Raw genomic sequence first — 21,260 nt, 5'->3', positions numbered from 1 at the left:
GAAATTTCGTAGGAACGGGAAAATTTTCAGAGAGAAGCATGTGTTGTGTTTCGGGGGTTGTGGCATGTATGTGTATGTACACATTAAGCAATTTAGAGGTCGCAGAGGGATTTTCGGGCTTTGTTACGGAAATGTGATGTGTATGATTGTGTACAAACATTTGGGTGATATCATTCAATAAACATTTCACATTTAGTGGCTGACGAGATGAAATAGTTTCCCAAATGGAAGGCTATGATATCGACAAGTGAGTTTCTCTACTTGGTCAAGCTGTGCATGGAAACATAGAACAACCGTTGTGTGTAAATTAAATGGGAGAAATTACCTGGAGACTGTGAGTACACGACAGTCTGAGCATGGCAGGAACACAGTACTTTGCGGATATTAACCTTGACTTACCTGGACACTTTCTTCTGTTCTACTCGCCATTCGTCCAATGTGTCGTTATCTCTCGCCTTGCTCCAGATAACCTCGTTGTGGGCATCTGGAAGATCTATGCGACCTACGGAAGAAAGGGGGAAAAAAAGTGAAACCGTTAGTTACAAAATGTCAGCTTCACCTACATAGCAAAGATAATGTACAGTGTCTCTCAAAAGTTTTAGGACAACGACATTTTAAACTAGGCAACCCAATTTACACAAGCCGTTGGTGGGTTGCGTGCAGAGTTAGGCTCAATTTCAGGGTTGCCACGTGCACAATAGATATTTATAAAATACGCGAAAGAAATATAAACAATTATTATTGTATAAAATTATTAAAAATATCACTATTATATCGCAAATGACAAAATTCTTTCTGAAAGAAAAAAATAGGTTTTCTAGTATTTCATCGCTGATGAGTCTACAGTAAGGAAAAGAGGTGAGAGGAAACGAAAGGTTACAAAGGAGACGAGAAGGAGAAAGCGAAAAGAGAAGAGGAAAAGTAGAGGAGAGAAGAAAGATAGGATAGACGAGGAGAGGAGATGTAGTGAGGAGAATGGAAAAAGATTCGAAGAGAGATGAGGAAAAAAGAACAAAGAAGAGAAAAGAGGAGGAAAACGAGAGGAGAGGAGGAGAGGAGGAGACGAGAAGAGGGAAGTGGAGAGTAGAGTAAAGGAGAGAAAAAGAAAAGAACGAAAAAAGAGAGTGCAGTGGAGTCTGAAATCTAAGACAGGAAAGGATATAAGAGGAGTGGAGAAGAGTGGGATGGAGATAAGATGCGAGAAAAGTAGGGAAGGCGATATGAGATAAAAGCAGAACAGAAAGAGGGGAGAGAAGAATTAGAAGGAACTGGAGAGAAGAGGTAGTTGCAGAAAATATCGTCTGAGCGTCAAGAATGGATGCATTGGTCAAATTATCGACATGAAACATTCAATAACATTTTGAAATGTATTGGAGAATATATTAGATCGGTGCGAAATGCCTTTTGGCTGAGTTCAGAGCAAATTAAAATCTTCCATGTAAGATCTTTGATTTTACCTGCGATTACACCACTAAAAAATTGAACGTAATTTTTAATATTTATAAGAATTAGTCAATTTTTCTCTACTTCTCGGTTCGTTGAAATTCAGATTTGGTAATTCAATATCCCCCCCCCCCCATCGTTAATTCCAAACTGAGTCATTCCGTTTCACACGGCGTGGACAATGAACACAATGGGATATGTCTAAAACTTACGAAAATTTTCTGCCACCGGAAGGGTTTCAACCTACGACCATCAGATTGAAAACCCTGAACGGTAGCCACTACCCTACAAGCTTTTGCTCCTTAAGCCAGGTAGAAGGAGCTGACCAATGTGAAATGTAGATGTAACTCTCCTGCATGTAACGTGCAAACAAGTATTGTTTGTAACAAAGAAAACGAAAGTAGTAAAAGAAAGCGAAAACATTTAATGGAGAATTGCACATGGTGAGAACTTTTCATTCGATATTTGCGGAGGTATCCTTGCATTGAACTCAAGAGGGAAAAGGATTAAAATTAGCATGTCCTGAATTCCCACACATATAAATAGTTATTTCATTAATATTTGTCAATGTCTTTGAAGCAGTACACAATTATCGTTAGAGTATCATAATTCACGATCTTATATATAAAAATATCCCGTTGAACGTGTGTCAATTCATTTATTTGTTTATTTTTTTTATAAATTTCATATGCAGAACAATGTAGCCACTATATACTGCTATTACAAATAATGTTACCATGCTCATGTTTAATGGAAGGGATTCTTTTTTAAGGAACATCTAGTATGGAGGATCGAACGTGGGACCGCAATGCTTTCAAGAACTCTAACCAATACACTACGCCCTTTGTTTTCTTGGAGCTACAGTTCCTAATTATTCTGTCGCCTCAATATTGTAAACGTTATCTGCAAAAAAGAAGTTAAATACTCAGATATAGCTCTGTACTTCTAGAATTACTTTATACACAGGCATTTGAAATTTAACTCTGAATTTCTTTCTTCGTATTAGTATATCTAAGCTTGTGAATATATTTTATTTGTAATTTTATAACGGTTTCATGAACATCTACAAAATAGTTCCTTATAACTTGGAATATGGTGAATAGATATGAAATGTCTTGAAATTAATTTTCGACCACTAGATTTTGGCAAGGGAATTATGTGAGATCAGTTTCCAGTCATTCATTGCTTAAACAAACGTTTTAAAACTACGTGGAATTTTCATTCTGAGATAAGTTTCTTTACTTGCTACATGTATGCGAACTACACTCTGTCCCACTCATCTCTGGAGCAGGTGAACGAAAAAAAGTATCTGAGCAGAGATGAACACGTGAGAGGAATGGGATTGCGTGGAGGGAGGAAAACCACTGCAGTTACCAGCCTTCCCAGCAGCGTGCACTGATTCGCTCTGTCCACTCGATCCCCTCTCCCCACTTCTCTTCCGCTATGCGCGGCTTTGCTCCAGAGATGCTGGGACAGGGTACAGTTAATTGTTTCTCAAAAGGTATCATCTATGTCTGTATGCCACACATTGAATTCTTACTCACATGGGGAAAAAATGTCAATTTGTATTCAGGGGTAGTTTCACAGTTACAAACTATTTTGGCCTTGATGAGAAGTTTAGTGTAAGTAGGCATTTTGTTTATAATTTTGAAATTGAGGTCGTCTAAGGTTGAAATCCTCATATTTAGGACTTGAACTCGTCATCCCAAGAGGTTGAAGATCGTCCTCTACTTTGTGCGTGACCTTCTTTATTTTTCTATTCATAATTCATCCTCATCGTCGCGATTAGCCAAAGGTAAGTTAAGAAAAGTCCTCCTTCGTGACCGTGCGGTCAAAGGAGCTGTGCTTTGGACTCCGACTGCAGGACGGCATGGATTCGAGTCCGCCTATGCTCACTCTCTAGGTTCTCGGCCTGTGTATGGGACCGGTAGAAACCCACCATCGTGAAGAAATTGGGGAGCTACGAGTGAGTAGCGTAACCCGGTCTCGGAAATCTCCTATGGGCAATGTTCCTGAGTAAACAAAAAATAATCGATCAGACAATTCGATTATCGAAGGCGATAAAATAACCTCCGGTTGACCAAGTTGCCAATATAAATAAATGGAATACAGATTGTCTTCGATTGATTGATTGATTGAGTTATTTTATTTTACTTCGCGTTTTGTGCCTCTTGGCTAATTTGCGAAGATGGGGATGAGTGATGAAATGATGAAACTGATGAATGGACATTCACAAACAACCAAGCCCGACAGGGATTCGAACCCGGGACCCTTGACGTCGCAGCGCGATGTGCTAACCACTCGGCCACAGGGTCGGGCAGATTGTCTTCGAGCTTACATTGTTAAAAAGGAGCGGATACACGTATTACTATCCCAATAATTATTCAATACGGTTTTTTGTTTGTCAAGAATTATCACTTAAAATATTGCATGTTGAGCCGCTTCTGATGAAATCTACCATTCTTCAGATTCTCTTTAAAATTCGACTCTGGTCACTTGTAACGTGCTGGGTGCAGACACTGTGTATCGAAGCACAGTGTTTTGCGATAAGAAGCGGCCTTGAATAGCGTGAGTGAGTCACTTTGATCGCGAGCAAGCTAGACTACCAAGCTTGTCTGCCTTTGAAAACCAAGTCATTTGTTTCACGGTTTCCGAAAGCGATTGCTATTGTAAAAGTATATATTCTCTCAAAAGAGCAAGAAAGGAAATTCGACCAATGTTCTCCCGTCATCTAAAACCAAATATTATCTATTAAACGAAAAGTTCACGATTATCAATAAACGGTTTAATCTATCTGAGCATAAGGTGAATGTAAATACTAAATTTAATAGAAAGGTTCTCCATAATTTCTCTTCCACTGTCTACGTAAGGTCAGTACCCAGGGGAGGGGCCATGTGGGCCATGCTCCCTCCACGAACCCTAAAATATTTAAATGTGAACCTATAAATAAATAAATACGAAAATAACATCGTCGATTTTTGAAATGTGTAAAAATTTCAATTTTGCTCTTGCATAAATGAATATGTTTCTTCCGCAAAAGTCTTCAAGCTGCAATATTGGGTGGTTTTAGTTTTATAATCATTGATGCAAGGCTAGCAGACGTCCGATTCACCGATTTAGTCAGGACAGTGCGTTACTTTCAATCCCTGTCCCGACTTTTTCGAACTGCAATCGTGATGCGAAAATGTCTCTTTATTATTGTTTTTTTGTTAACTCACAATTAGACATGTTCTTTATTGTATGAATAATTCTAAGTACGCAACATAGAATTATCATGACTTTTTAATGGCGCTTGCACTATTTGAACTATTTTGTAATATCTGTCTGTCTGTCTCTCTCTCTCTCTGGTCTACGTCAATGACAGAAATACAAGCAATATTCTTATTTATTTTTAAAAAAATTAAAGGAAAGTGTAAGCATTTAAAAGAAATAAGAAAGATCATCACTGTTGCTCTTCCTTAGAAATTGTTGTTCTTCGAGTAAGAAAAATTAGAAGGATTTAGTCCAGCACCTTAACACAGTGTCCCACGAGTCTCTCTTGACTAATACTGTCAAATGTGACATGATTTTATAAATAAAATTTTCCGCCTGTTTACATATAACGTTGCACAGATTTGGTAGTTCGCACACGTGTAATTATTTCGTGTTACCTTACGCAACAGGAAATACATTTCATAAGACTGTTCTGGACACAAGACGTGCATCAGTAAACAAGCATTTTGTCTGTTACAGTATCACAGGAAAAGAACATCGTCCTGTAATGTTCAAGCCTCTAGATATTTTCCATTAGTAATGTCTAATCACAATAATAAGTTAGAAGAAACATCTCGCATTTTCACAACTACCAATATTCTCGTTTTTAATTACTTCGAAAATTATTTCTCGAAGATATCGGTTATACTACAAGAAAGCAAATCAAAATTAAAGTAAAAGTTCAACTACACGTATACCAAACGACATTTACAATATTAAAGGGACAGAATACTTAAAAACAATTGTTGTTTCATTCGAAGGTAAAGGCGTGGTGTAGCGGTTCTTCTATCTGGTTTAAGGAACGAAAGCTTGTAGGGTAGTGGCTACCGTTCAGGATTGTCAATCTGATGGTCGTAGGTTCAAACCCTTCCGGTGGCAGAAAATTTTCGTAAGTTTTAGACATATCCCATTGTGTTCATTGTCCACGCCGTGTGAAACGGAATGATTCAGTTTGGAATTAACGATGGGGGGGAAGGGAAATATTGAATTACCAAATCTCAACGAACCTAGAAGTAGAGAAAAATTGAATAATTCTTATAAATATTAAAAATTACGTTCATTTGTTTAGTAGTGTAATCGCAGGTAAAATCAAAGATCTTACATGGAAGATTTTTAATTTGCTCTGAACTCAGCCAAAAGGCATTTCGCACCGATCTAATATATTCTCCAATACATTTCAAAATGTTATTGAATGTTTCATGTCGATAATTTGACCAATGCATCCATTCTTGACGCTTAGACGATATTTTCTGCAACTACCTCTTCTCTCCAATTCCTTCTAATTCTTCTCTCCCCTCTTTCTGTTCTGCTTTTATCTCATATCGCCTTCCCTACTTTTCTCGCATCTTATCTCCATCCCACTCTTCTCCACTCCTCTTATATCCTTTCCTGTCTTAGATTTCCGACTCCACTGCACTCTCTTTTTTCGTTCTTCTCTTTTTCTCTCCTTTACTCTACTCTCCACTTCCCTCTTCTCGTCTCATCCTCTCCTCCTCTCCTCTCGTTTTCCTCCTCTTTTCTCTTCTTTGTTCTTTTTTCCTCATCTCTCCTCGAATCTTTTTCCATTCTCCTCACTACATCTCCTCTCCTCGTCTATCCTATCTTTCTTCTCTCCTCTACTTTTCCTCTTCTTCTTTCGCTTTCTCCTTCTCCTCTCCTTTGTAACCTTTCGTTTCCTCTCACCTCTTTTCCTTACTGTAGACTCATCAGCGATGAAATACTAGAAAACCTATTTTTTTCTTTCAGAAAGAATTTTGTCATTTGCGATATAATAGTGATATTTTTAATAATTTTATACAATAATAATGGTTTATATTTCTTTCGCGTATTTTATAAATATCTATTGTGCACGTGGCAACCCTGAAATTGAGCCTAACTCTGCACGCAACCCACCAACGGCTTGTGTAAATTGGGTTGCCTAGTTTAAAATGTCGTTGTCCTAAAACTTTTGAGAGACACTGTACATCATAGGTGTAACTCCGAGGTTATCTTCGGGGAGGAGTCCAAGTTGATACATGAAAAGTACGCATTGCGTGTGTGTGTATATATGTATGTGTGTGTGTGTGTGTGTGTGTGTGTGTGTGTGTGTGTGTGTGTGTGTGTGTGTATTTGTATTGTTGTTTTAAGCCTACTTTATGCACAGATAGGCTAATCAAAACTGGACTTAACAGTTTAAACCAGGGTTGTTAAAGGTGCAGAAACCAATAAATTCTAACGGGTTCTATGGGTTCTGGTGCAGGAACGGAACTTTTTTTTTCTAGCACAATTTAAATTCGGTCCAAGTTGCTAATTTAAAAATTTGTTCCTGGACCGTATTGATATTCATTTGGATAAATGTTTCTTCGACCGTATTTAGATTGTTCTGGAAAGAAAGGTTCCTGGGCCGAATTGAAATTCTTTTTCAGATAAAAAAGGTTCTTTACGATCCAGAACTCATTTAAGCTTGTTGATTTTCTCTCCTGAACCGGAATTGAATTTAATTAAAATTCCTGGACCTGTAACAACCCTGGATTAAACTGAAATCCGAGCCAGTGTGCAATGTGCCTCCAACGGGTATCGAACTGAGACTCCTTGATTACAACATCCTGTTAAAAAACAGATAATTATGACATATAAATCCTTATTGTGTGTTAACATAATTTATGACAGCTGAATGAAAAAGAAAGGTTTTGAATATCGAACTTGTGAACTTTGCGCCAAACAAAAATCATGCAAGCTGAGCAGAAGGTTTAAAGGCGGACAAATAAGGTGTTGCGAAGAGTACATAATCTAATCGAGAAGGCACTAGAGTAATGGTGTGTCCAGTGTTGGTTAGTTGGGGGTCATCAGAACCTCTCTGGCGAAATCACTTAAAATATGACAAAAGAGTTTTTATAGTATTTCTAGAAATTGTTTTAAAACACTTCTCAGCACCTTATTTGCGTCTTCTTTTCCCGTGAAGATGCGCGCTAAGACATAAGGGTCCCGGGTTCAAATCTTGGCCTGGATATGGAGTGTTCTTTGTGAGTGTCCCTTCGTCAATTTCATGATATCACTCATTCTCATCTTCGCGAATAGACAAAAGTGGGAGAAAAGCGACGCTAAATAACAAATCAAATCAAACACGAGACAAGAGTGACGGAAGGGGAGGGAAAGAAAGGGACATAATAAAATAAGAGAGATGGAAGGCCAGATTGAGAGAAGAGGCTGGACAACAGGGACAGAAAAGTAACAATGCAAAAATTAGATATGCAGAATTAGTTAGTTATATAAACAAAAACGGAAGAAACAGCGTGTATACGAAAGGGAGGGAGAGAAAAGAGGAAGAGAGGCAGAGAGAGAGAGAGAGGCAGAGAGAGAGAGAGAGAGAGAGAGAGAGAGGGGCAGAGAGAGAGTGCGAGGAAGAGGCAGAAAAAGACAGAAAGAAGAGTCGGAGAGAGAGAGAGAGTGAGAGAGAGGCAGAGAGACAGAGAGAGAGAGAGAGGCAGAGAGAGAGAGAGGGGAAGAGGCAGAAAAAGACAGAAAGAAGAGTCAGAGAGAGAGAGTGAGAGAGAGGCAGAGAGACAGAGAGAGAGAGAGAGAGAGAGAGAGAGGCAGAGAGAGAGAGAGGGGAAGAGGCAGAAAAAGACAGAAAGAAGAGTCGGAGAGAGAGAGAGAGAGAACGCTAAATATCGATAGATATGGTGCTAAACTTTAGGCTGGAATTCCGTGCTTGATTTCGTTACGTCTGCACTAATGAAGTTTGAAAGACAAAAAAATCACCGGAAAAACGAGCTCCCTAGAGAAGAGAACTTACAAAGGGTTCTGATCTCAGGAGAAACAGCTTTTGATATTTGAAAAATAAAAGAAATTGGAGCATCGGTAACTAGCCAGCCCATTTCCCCCCCCCCTCCCAGACGATCGTTTCCACAAAGAGTGACAGAGAGGGGGTGAAGGGGGTTCATATTCCAGTCGAACAGAATAGACAAAAGAGGACGGCATGAATATAGATCGGTTTCAAATCAAATTCAACCTGTTGCTGTGGCAACGAGTGTATGCACATGAAAAAAAAGTGGAAACGATTTTTTTTTATTTCCTCTGGAGTTGATGTGAAGGGCTTCGAACGAACTGTAGGGCGGGAAGGGGGGAATTGCATAGGAATGTTTTTTTTCTGCACGGATGAGGGATGTAAATATTTCCTGTCTAGTTTCGCCAACAAGAATATCGTAACAATCCCCTAGAACGCTATGCAGCAGGTTGCCAATACAGCACAAACAGAGAGAAGCATAGTGTACAGTTATCCGAAACAAAAATGATACGCATCTGAATTTTGAAATACATGCATCCCTAGGCGAGCCGAGGGAGCGTAGGCGATGCAATTAGCTGCTTGCATGCAATCCTGCCCCTGCGTTGCTAAAATGTGCTCTGTTTTTTCGACACGTCGTCACCTTTATTCGGTGACAAGTGTTCGTATTATCTATCATGAAAGGGGAAAACCGTAACAACGAAGGCAGAGACGCAATCGGCGTTGATATCGAAGCAAGAGAGGGGAGCTATAAATATGCCAACACGGGGACACCATGGCACAAGCGAAGGAGAAGCGGGAAGAAAACAAACGACTGTCTTCTTTAGTTCTAGAGTTTGTCGGGGGTTTTCTTATCTCGGTACTGCTGTACATCTCGTCGATGCACCTGGGCCCACAGCCCATCTATCTGCCATCTGTCTATCTCTCCCTTATTCCCTAGGGTCATGTTTCATTTCTGCCTTCCGCCGGCCCCCGTGGCGGAATGGTTAGCACATCGCGCTAAAGAGAACTAAAATAAAGTATTTCAATCAATCATTTCTGCCTTCCCTTCTGACTGGGGATTGTAAGGAGATGAGGCTTGACGAACACCCTGGACTACATTTTGCTGGGCTCTCGGCCAATAATTTTCCGTGGGGCTCGTGTTGTCTTTGTGCGAGTCCCTTCATCCATTTCATTTTATTACCATTCATCCTAATCTCCGCGATTAGCCAAAAGTGTCAGAAAAAAAGAAGTAAAATAAACTAAATAAATGAATCGTCTCGTATCGCAAATGTGAAAGTCTGTTCCTCAGAATCGTCTCGAATCTTTACTAAATCCCTCCTTTTCCCAATCTGCCTATTTCATTTCTTAACAAAAAGTTCATCCATGGCCATGGCATAGTCACTGTGCGAATTGAGCTTTTTCGCTTTGTTGTGGGAGTTGGGGAAGTGCCCACTCAGTGGTGTACTTGTGATGCTATTTTGGGAGGTAGTTTTCTTTTTGTGTATACAAATTTGTATAAATTAAACTATTGCCTTGCGGTTCTAACTACAGTAAAACCTCGTTAATCCGGACTAATAGGGAGGATAAGTTGACCAATTTAACGAAAGTCCGGATTAACTGAAATAACCTAATAGAACAGTAGAAAGTGCAACAAACACATTTATTATGGTGTATTTAAAGAGCATAGCCCTACATACACTATACAGTACAGTACAAAGACTGCGGGAAACAGAATCTCATCAGTGGTTGACTGCCTTTTCTTTGGGAAGTTCTCTTGTTGACTTTTAGCCACATTAGCACCTTGCATTCTGGTTTTTTTCTTGTTTGTCTTTTGCCTGTTCGGCACATTGAACTTGCAAACAACAAATTGACACTACGGCAACAGCGTATCCGCAGTCATGTGACAAATTCCACGTGGAGTAGACAAGCAGAATAACAGCTGCGCCCATTGGTTGAAGGTTGAGTGTGACTGGACGAAAACAACTCGCCTGCTGTTTAACCCCACCCACGTTCGTGGCGGCGGCTTCCTTCAGTTCTTGGACGTTTACGAAGTAAACACGCGGACTATACAAACATTTGGCAAGAAACTGCTTATGAGCAATTCTACTTTCGTTTCAGAGGGATATGATACCTTTTTAAAAAAAACTAATTTTCTCATTGTTTTAGTGAGCAGAAAAACTTAACACAAACAAACAACAAATGTTTATAAGTAGAGCCACATTTTCATGGTGAATAAAATATCAAGATTTCGTGACAAAAATTGGGCACATTTCAGGATCATTCAAAAGCATATAAAATGGCATTTCGGTGTTAAAATCGTGAATAGAACCCTACATTTGATTTTAAAGCTACACTTTTTCCTGACATTTTGGTTGTCCGGGTGTTAGGTTTATTCCTGTGTAAAGGACTTCATTTCTGCTTCTCAAATCTTTCCAACAGAATTAATCAATTTTGCGTAAATTGCATAACTCACAGAATAATTCGGACTTCAACTAATAATTCGGACTAACTACAGACTTCGCGTCGGTAAATCAACTCTAACTTTCGGGTTTAAGAGCTTATTTCGCATTTTGAAGTTCATTTTGCATCAATTCGTGACAAAACATGGTAGGTTGGTTGGTGGGTTCATTTGGTGTTTTAAGTCCACTTTATGCACAGAAAAGGTAATATGGACTGGACAAACAGTTTAAAGTGGGATCCGAACCACTATGTGCCTCCACAGTGTATCGAACCCAGGACCCCTTTGATTACAAGGCGACGACGCTACCACTGCGCCATCGGGGAGGCCTTAAAACATGGTAGGAAAATGCACCTCACACCTTACAGAAACACGAAAATAAACACTGCAGTCAGTGGTGGCGATTGAGGGGGGCGGGGGAGTAGTTCCCTCCACTTTTTGCTACTTTTGCTCCCGCAGTATGCTAAACTTTATAAACTTTATGTATAAAGGATAGTAAACTGTCCTTGTCCCGTAGTTTTCACACCTTGCCCTCGCAGTTTTGGAACCTAATCGCCGCCACTGATTACAGTGTGCTATTTCACATTTTATGTTTCCGTTAATAGGCATGCCTCTATTCCTAAGTTGTTCTTGATGGTTCGGCTCATCTTCGCCTTCAGTATACATGCGAGGTGCGTATGGCAAACGCGGGCTACATGAACGGATAGCTAGTTTGACAATGAGAATACATAGCAAGCTTTTCTTTCAATATCCTAGCACATTTCGACAGAATTTAAGTAAAATTGCGCCAACATGTCCATGCTAAATAGCAAGCTCCTCGCGCAAAACTGGCCATCGCTTTCGTGTAGCAGCAACCTCTCTTCACAAAGTACATTTTGCTCAAACAATGGCAACAATTTAGAACGCAGCGGTTGAGAGAAAGGTCAGCATGTTACTGCATAATGAGGAGTCAGAAGTGAGAGACTGCAATGCGGCAAGTCCCAGCTATGTAGAACCTTCCAGCTAATGGCAACGTTGCGAGGACGAGCGTTATCGTGAAGCAGAATGGGGCTGCATTCCTCGCATTCTTTTGCATAGACTTTTGTGCACCATTACACGGACCTGGTCTACTGGAATTTGTGGGCACATGTTTTCAACCGAATCAACAACATTTGCAGCACTGTGTTCACTTTGAAAACTGTTCACTAATATAATGTAAATTATGCATTATTCGTGAATCTCGTGAGAATCAATTTTCAGTATCTACCAATATTCGTTGAATAAGTTATCCATCTTCTGATGGAAGTTAAATTGCTCTTGAAATATTAAAACCACCATTTCAATGAAGATGTTCTCTCGGGTTAACGACCAGGTGGGTGGGTTCTGTAGAAGGTTACGAACCTTCAATAGTTGACGTCACTCTCGTCTTCTGAGAGTAAGGCCGGCTTTAGACAAAAGCATTTTCTTTAGCATTTTTGCTTGCATAAATGCTATGTAAAAGCTTCCAAAAGTCATATAGCAGAAAGTACTTTACACACAAGCATTTCATGTAACATTTCGGCTAGCTTTTGTACAATGTATAACATATACAGCACGAAAGGCACGTCGAGTTGCACCATCTATGATGAGTGCACAGTGTGTACATTTGAAACAACTAAAATATTCTTCCACACGTGTACAGTAAACGTTGTAAAGTATGTATTTAAGCAGCGCCATTGTTTTGTACCTAATAACGTTTTATACGAAACGTTATTTCTCTCGGTTGAATAGTTATCGCCTTTTAAAAATGTGAAGTGATACATTGTTTACATCTCACGCGGCCGCCATTACAGCTTCACTCGTGACCTAGAGGTCGCCTCTGATTGGTTACGCTACGAAAAATGTTACGGACCGAGCCTATCCTTGAGAGATGCCATGAAATATGCCATAAGATTTCTTACTTTACACGGTAGCATTTTGGTCATGGCATAAATGTTAAGATAAATGCTAAGTAAATGCTTTCGTCTAAAGTGGGCTTAACACTTTGAAATATACCATGAACTGAATTTGCTTTTAACTATAGAGAATCTATTTATTCCTTATTTGTCGCCAGGATTAAAGTCATATTTCCATTGATTGAGCCAGTGGCGTATTTATGATTTAATATCGGGGGTCCTAAAGCTTTTTTCCGGTGCCAATCAAAGTATTTTCAGATAGATCTGATTTTGGTTCTTCAGCGTTGCTTTTTATTTCACTTTTACTAATCGCGACGATGAGGATGAGTGTTGGTTAAAGGAACTAACAAATAACACCCATGCCCAGTCTGGGATTCAAAAACTTCTCGCGTCGTAGAACTACAATTTGTTTAAAAGCAGCTGTCCTACCGAATAAATTAGTGTCGAAAACAATTTTAGGTGGATTATTTAAAGAATACAAGAAAAAAGTGTGAAAAATAAAGTCTCAGACCATTATGTTTATGCATATTATTAGTAGTAGTGGAATGCATAATTTTTTGCAGACACTGTCAACGCAAAGCTGTATAATTACAAAACACTTTTTAACTTTATTTAAATTCTTCGGTAATTACTTATTTAATTTTGGAATTGGATAATTGTTTCGGAGGTGGGCGTCCGAATCAGTGCCGGATCTATAAATTTTGACCCCCCGCAAAATATTACCAAAGGTCCTTTCTATCTACCTACCTTTACACACACACACACACACACACACACACACACACACAATATAATAATGTGTGTGTGTGTGTGTGCGTGTGTGTTGGGGTGCGTGCGTGTGTGTGTGTGCGTGTGTGTTCGTGTGTGTGATTCTTGATCTCATGTTGACAAAGTCACACATAAGGGCATAGACGGTGATTCAAAAGTCCCTTAACACCCCCTATAAAAAAGTAAAGGAGTTAGGCTGAGTACAATTGGTCATGATAGAAACAGGTTAGGCTTAGGGGAACCACATTGGTGTATTCTAAGAGAACGTCCGCAATATTGAATTCAACTCAAATTTTTAAAATGAGAAGGTGGTGACGTGGTATATATATGCAGGGTGTCTACAAATGATTGAAGCGGTTTCAGGATGTTACTGTACGTGTATTATTGAACATATCGTGAAGTAAGTTTACAGTTTTGTATAGAAAATCAACAAGTTTTGTGACACATTACAAGTGTTCGATATGTGCCCCCCCCTTTCTCTTTCGTGATTCTGCAAACATAAACCTTATAATCAAGTTCTTCCCAAATGCGATGCGGTATATATTATGATACGAGTCTGCAGTTCTGGTAGATCACTCGGTAATGGAGGCACAAACACTAAATCCTTCACATAACCCCCACACAGAAAAGTCACACGGAATTAAGTCAGGGGAGCGTTAGCCAATGACAGCAGTTGTTCAACATCATTTCCACAACGACCGATCCATCGGTTTGACACTCTGGTGGTTAACAATTCGTGGACATCGTGATGGAACTGGGGCGGAGCACCATCCAACTGGTGGATAAAGTTCTCACTGTCTGTCTCCAACTGTGGTATGAGACAATTTTCTAACATGTCAAGATACCCGTATTCTCTAATGGTTGTTCGCTGAAGAAGAAGGGACCGTAAACTCTAAATTTTGAGATTGCACAAAAAGCATTTAGTTTCGGAAGTCACAAATATGCTCAACGGCCCCACGGGGTTTTCGACCCACTTGTAGACATCCTGTATATGACACTGTTTTCTCACACCTGGAAAATGATGCATTTCTTACAATCATGCAGTCGTAACTTTTTCCTGATTAAAGATAGGTTGAAGAAACCTTCACCACTGCATTTCTCGTGAAATTCTAGGCTGATTTGATTCTAGTCTGACTGCCACGCGGGAAACCCGGGGGGGGGGGGGGGTTGAACAAAGGTCAAAATTTTCCCGGCTTTGTCCCGCATAAAACGGCTGCAGCGTGGTGCTGATCACATCACCTCCAAGATGGCCTACTTCGAAAATATGTGCGGTCCTACCTCCACATAACCTAAATGTGACTTCATGGTACGGTGCTATATGCACAGGGAACTTTAACTTTACCTATATATAGGATATATTTTATTCGTTTCTGTACCCCTGAGTAACTACGTTTATTGTTTTATATACGCATATACGAAGCCTCTACTATGCCAATGGCTGAGGGTCCTCTAAAGGCTTACTTGTCTCCGGACCCTCCTGCATTGCGGGGTTTTGCGGCTTATAGATCCGGCACTGGTGCGAATCCCCTGGACTCCCTTTAAAAATACGTCCTCGACTATAATACACTACACTCGCGGACAAGAAATCAGGCGGATGGTGGACCTTGCGGTGTTGCAACATCGTGCAACTGCAACAATGCATGTTATGTTTGACAGTTTCCGTAAACTTACTGGAAAACTCGGGGATGGCAAAGGTCTATGTCCCTCTGGAGGTGCCTGGACTAGGCAACACTGCATGATGAACGTTGCAACATTGTGCGCGGGAAACAGCAATTCCTGGCCTCCTCGCGCTTTGCTTTACCCATGTGGCACCACCGCACTTCTGTCCACGAGCCTGATTTCGTAGACGCTGGTAAAGTTGAAGTCCTGATTCGAACGCCAGTTCGAGATCTTTGACATAGCTCGAGGAGAAGCCGACCGGAGCCAGCACCTGTTTTCCTGAGATGCGCTGTTGTCACCATTACCTGCCGCGTTTAGACATCAAACATGAACGTTATACACCCAAGGTCTCCACATTGTATAAAAAAATATAGCACAACACAATAACACAACCTAGCGAAGATAACTGAAACCTCACGTTTTGAAATCTCTAAAGAAAGAGAATTGGCAACTGACAAGTATTGTTAGTTTCTAAAACGGACGCTATTGGTAGGAAAGATTTGAGGAGAGGATGTGTACTTGACATATGGTTGTCAGACGGAATCTGATCTTTCGTTACTTTCTTTGAAATATGGTGGCGTTCGAATCAGGACTTCAGCTTTACAAATGATTGCTTTATAATAAAACGTTTACCTACCTACAAACGCTTCGCAGAAGAACCGGATGGTGTCTCCCAAGATAACATACTTGTCTTCAGGTTCATACGTGGCCATTGGGGGTCCCATGTAGCCATCTTCATCTGAAAAAACAATGAAATAAAGATTTACAATCCTGCAAATACATGCTGACAAAACAAATTAAATCAACCTAAACGATTCCCAATAGCAGATAGCTATATATACTTTTCACATTTCTCCAGAGTATAGCCAACGGCAAGGATAATAATGTCCAAATTGTCCATAGCTATGATCGTTTCTTGTGTTTTTTCGCAATGTACAGTTCGAGAATTGAAACAAAAGCAGCAATAAGCATAATACAACACTCCAGCGTTAAGTGAAAATCTATTACACACACACAACGAAAGATAAAATAGAAATAGACAATTTGACAGTAGTTGCCAATGATTGTACCAGTTAATTTTACGAAAAAGAAAGTTGTACAAGATTACTCATCAACAATTCTTCGACGTGATGTATCAATTCGCGTTTGACCAATCAAAATTCAAAGAAAGTGGAGATATTTCATAGCAATCAACATTACTATTTGTACTATTGATAAAAAATGTTTACCTCATAATTATAGATATGTAAATTAATTTTCAATATGATTCTGAGTACACAAATATACCTGTACAAAATTTGAACGCCGCACTATATACGGCGGAAGAATTTGTTGAAGTTAATGTTAGTCAAATTTACGTTGAATCAATGGACGAAATGTACTCTGGCTTTATTATTTTTATTTGCTTTATTTTTAAAAAATCAAAATTCGTTCCGCTATCTATATCAAATTACTCCGTGTCATGGTGATTGTTGTTATAGAAGTTTGAACACTTTGCACGAAAATATGTCGGGTGTTTTATAACATTTCAAATATTTATTTTTCCATTTTGTGGCCCTTGTCAATGCATTTTTCTTCTTAGTGGAGATCCGGGGGGTAAATCACCCTCTTTTAAGTATCCCCTAAATCTGGACCCTGTTATCATATGCACAGTGGCACCTTGTAATGCCACAGTTAATCGGTGAACTGAACAACATAAACGTAAAATTTAAAATTTCGTATTAGGACCGTATTTTTAGCGCAAGGTTGGCAATGATAATTGGTTTGTTGCAATATTTTTTTTAACTCAACATGGCATCATCGTATTTCAAGACAGAATTATTATAATTTATTTTAAGCCATGAGATCTTCGAGACTGATATGTGGTAAAATATGATTCGTGTGGACGAAGAATTACAACATTTTCAGTTTAGCACTTTACTTACTTGACAATTGAAAGTTTACCTAAAAGTCTATCCATGTTTAAATTGATGCAGAAACAAAACAAGATCGCCCCATCTAGCGGTAGAAATGTCAAGAGTCACCAAAATGTTCTTAAGATCCATTCAAGTTGGTTAAATATTCAACATGAAGAGCTTTTGGACATAAAATTGTATCTTCCTTGTCAGTTTAGATCGATACCCACGGATTACTTCGAGAAACTACATCTATAAAGAAACTCATGATTTATTAATAAGCTTTGCACCAGGATTGAGGGAAAAATAGTTCGGGAGAGAAATTCCCACACAATCCCTTGAGCTACAATGCGTAACAAATGCAAGTCACAAACTGCGATTTTCTGTTGATTCCATATGAGTCGCACTGAATTATTTAAAGAACATATTAGACGTATAATTTTACATTGGGCATGTTTGGTTTGGTTTGAGTTGCTGTTTTAAGTTCCACTTTATGCACAGTAAGGCTAATCGGAACTGGACCTACAGTTTAAAGTGGGATTGGAACCACTATGTGCCTCCACCAGGTATCGAACCCGGAACCTCTTGATTACACGTCGACGACGCTACCACTGCGCCATCGGGGAGGCCGTAATGTTTGCTATTAAAAGAATAAACTGGCATACTGTGTGCTGTAATATTGCATTTTTGGCACAAGCGCTTTTTGCCGAACTGCCGAAAATTGTGACCCTTCGTTAATGTCTTAATTTCTTGTCCCGCTGAAATTGGCATTCTTTAAATGCCTTGAGCCATTACTTAATTTCTAGAATTTCTGTGTAGAGTAAACTGGAAATCAGTGGCGGGCAGTAGGATGGCGTAGGACGTAGTTGCCCCCCAATTTTTTCGCCCCCACACTATGGAAGGAAATTGTCTCTCCAACCCCTCAATTTTGGCACCTAATCGCAGCTGCTGCTGAAAATCAATAATACAGTAACACCTCGTTAATCCGGACCCCAATAAGCTGGACTTAGCTTAATCCGGACATAAAAAAAGCAGAATGCAAGGTTTTAAATGTGGCTAGAATTCAACAAGAGAACTTCCCAAAGAAAAGGCAGTCAACCACTGATGAAATTCTGTTTCCCGCAGACTTTGTACTGTACTGTATAGTGTATGTAGGGCTATGCTCTTTAAATACACGATAATAAACGTGTTTTGTTGCTATAAACGGAGTTTTAATGCACTTTCTACTGTTCTTTTAGGATATTTCAGTTATTTCTGGACTTTCGTTAAACCGGTCAACTTATCCCCCCCCCCATTAGTCCGGATTAACGAGGTTTTACTGTATTAAACCCATGTATCAGTGGATAGAAGACACGGAGAAAAATTGGAGAGATCTATATGTACAGTCACCGACAACAAAAATGGGACACCTACATCCTGAAATCTTTAGATTCCCTGCAAGGTGTAATCGTAATGTGTTTTGCCTAACTATACGGGGATGAGTAGATTTTAATAGCAAATTTTTAATGGCAACTTCTACCATCGCCGTAGAATTATGCAACACACAACACTTTGCAGGGAAGCGAGTATTTCAGGATCTAGGGTCCCATTTTTATTGCAGCTGACTGTACATATATTTGGCGATTTTCATGTCAGCAATTGAAGATAGGGTCACGTGACGCTTGAAAAACACATTGTAAATACTGGCTTAGAAACTTACGTGGATGATGCCCTCGAATAATATGGCTCCCTGGTGGGATAGTGGTAACGTCTTCGTCTTGTAATCAAGGGGCCCTCGGGCTGGATACCCGATTAAGGCGCATAGTGGTTCGGATTCTACTTCAAACTGTAGGCCCAGTCCCGATTATCCTATTTGTGCACATTAGTGCGATGTGTCCTTATTTCCCGCGTGAAGCAAATTCAACCTCTCTCTGGTCAACAAATAAGGAAGGCAGCCATTTGTAGGCGCAAAATAAGTCGAACATATTCGCCAATATCAAACAAAATAAGTTAATTGTGAAGAACAGTTGTGCGTCACAAGTTTTTTTTTAATGTTCCATAATAGGATTTCAAATATTACATTGCAATGTAACATTTGAAATTCTATTATAAAACATTATAAATAAACTTGTGACGCACAGCGTAAATACGTGTTTTTCCCCACACCTCGCTGGCAACATCGCGACGGTTACGCAGTGCCGTCGAGAGTAAACGCAACTGCTTCAACAAAAGACAGTCTATTTTCAGTTTTCGGACGCTCTATTCGACAGTATTTAAACAACACCTTGACAGAACGTTTGGACGAAATTTCCCTCTTTCTTTCCCTGTGGTGAAAAAGTTCCTTGACACATTTACCATGAGCTGGCCACACTGGGCGGGAAACTGGGAAGGGGGAACCCGCTATCCGCGCATGGCAAATCCCGAGTGTCGGTTTCCGGGAAGCGAAGCTACAACTGGATTCCCGGAATTGTATCGGCCTAGGTCACGCGGGGCGCAGGAAAATGTAGAAGGCAGAGGCAGGGGGAAATGATATCTGATTGTGAGACATTTCGGGCGACGAGGAGGGGGGACAGAGGGGGCGAGAGCCGTTACATCGAATGCATTTACTGGGAAACGAGGCGCTTACGAATTTGAAATAACTCTTGCGAGCAGCTTACTCGGAAAAGTCAACGTGCGGCAAGGTGACACCGTCGCAAAGACGGAACTTTTACATTAATGCCAGATGTGTATACATCAATATAAATCTTTAAATGTGCCATCTTCATAGTGGTGTGCCCAGGGGACGGGGTGGGGGGCATACCCATTTGGACCAGTACAACTCCAGACAAACTTCAAGAAAGTCAGATTTTATCTTATAAACTTGACGATGTGTGCACTACATGTCCCTTCGATGTTGCCACTGGCGGATTTAGCAGGGGCCACAGGGGCACGTACCTCCCCCAAAAGCAGGGCTGGTGCTAGTCATTTTGCCGCCCTGGGCGGTGGCGGCAGATGCCGTTCCCTTTGGGACCCCCCGGTCATTACGCAGCAACGGGAAATTGAAAATCAATATATTCCTAAGTAAAACATCAAACTATGAAATAAATAATGAGATGTGTTACGTCATTTCAATACTATTAAGCACAAAAGGATATCTCGCTCGACCACAGTTAAACTTCAAAAAATGCGACACTAATTTTATATTATTTTATTAAAACACTCTCTCCCTCTCCCTTAAACGTATCTTAACTGTAACAAGTATTAGGAAAGAAATGAAGGCTTGGTTTCATATGTTTACCGTTGTAGGTCTGTGATATATGATTGGATTTTTAACAATGTATTATTCCCGGATCTCCCGCGTGGGTGAGCTTGCGTTGTTCCCGCATAAAGCGGCTCTGGGGTTCACCCAGCCTCAAGTTAATAGGTACCCTGGGAGGTAAAGGCGGACGGAGAGTGGTGTTGATCAATCACATCACCTCCAAAATGGCCGAGATCGAGAATGTGTATGGCCCTGCCCCCACATCCTCTATATGTACCTTCATAACATGGTGCTATATGCAGAGAGAACTTTACCTTTGCATGTAATATTCTTTTTCGTATAATGCTATCTTGCATAAAATGCAAACAAGCGTGTTTCAGACATGATTAACGGAAGATAGTATTTTTATTAACCTTAATAAAAATAAAAAAAACTTTGTTCGCCACTTGCCACGGTTACCGACAAAGTTAATAAATTCAAAGTTGTACACTCACATTAGGTGCAAAATCATGACCCTTTATCAGTTTAAGGTCTCCTTTGGTGTAATTGATTTATTATAGCCGAAAGCACTTTTAGTTCATCTTTTAATTCAGTAGCCTTCATGTGTTAACATTCCGGCAAGTTTTCTACACTTTTCAGACAAGAGATCAGATGGCATGTCTTTATGCTTACTAATACCATTAAAAAAATGAAAATTCACTATGATGTTAAAGCTGCTCAACTCTTACTCTTAGAGCTAAAATAATCGCCTAGGACCTGGTAATAAAAATCAACTTTGCAATGTTTTTTGTGGATCTTCAACAGTTTCATCATACTGAAACTGCTTCTTCTTTCGATTTCGACCCTGTACAGCGTTGCCTATCATTGGATCCTCTATATCTTATATTCGTTGCCAATTCTGTCTCTTTAA

The 21,260-nt window shown here is 39.9% G+C and overlaps 1 protein-coding gene across 1 annotated transcript in view; it reads right to left on the bottom strand.

Annotated features, from left to right (window-relative positions):
• Positions 1 to 21,260, bottom strand: part of LOC145993938 (interleukin-1 receptor accessory protein-like 1-B) — a 197,245-nt gene that overhangs the window by 38,701 nt on the left and 137,284 nt on the right. Inside the window, exons 3-4 of the mRNA XM_083129901.1 lie at positions 15,876 to 15,977; positions 400 to 502 (exon numbers count right to left, since the gene is read on the bottom strand). Coding sequence (XP_082986027.1) covers positions 400 to 502; positions 15,876 to 15,977 — 205 coding nt within the window. The remainder of the gene's footprint in view (positions 1 to 399; positions 503 to 15,875; positions 15,978 to 21,260) is intronic.

This window comes from Lepisma saccharinum, chromosome 10, assembly GCF_977018435.1.
Source record: "Lepisma saccharinum chromosome 10, izLepSacc3.1, whole genome shotgun sequence".
Lineage (NCBI taxonomy): Eukaryota > Metazoa > Arthropoda > Insecta > Zygentoma > Lepismatidae > Lepisma > Lepisma saccharinum.
Note: the sequence above shows the minus strand (reverse complement) of the source record. Positions and strands in the feature narration are given on the sequence as shown.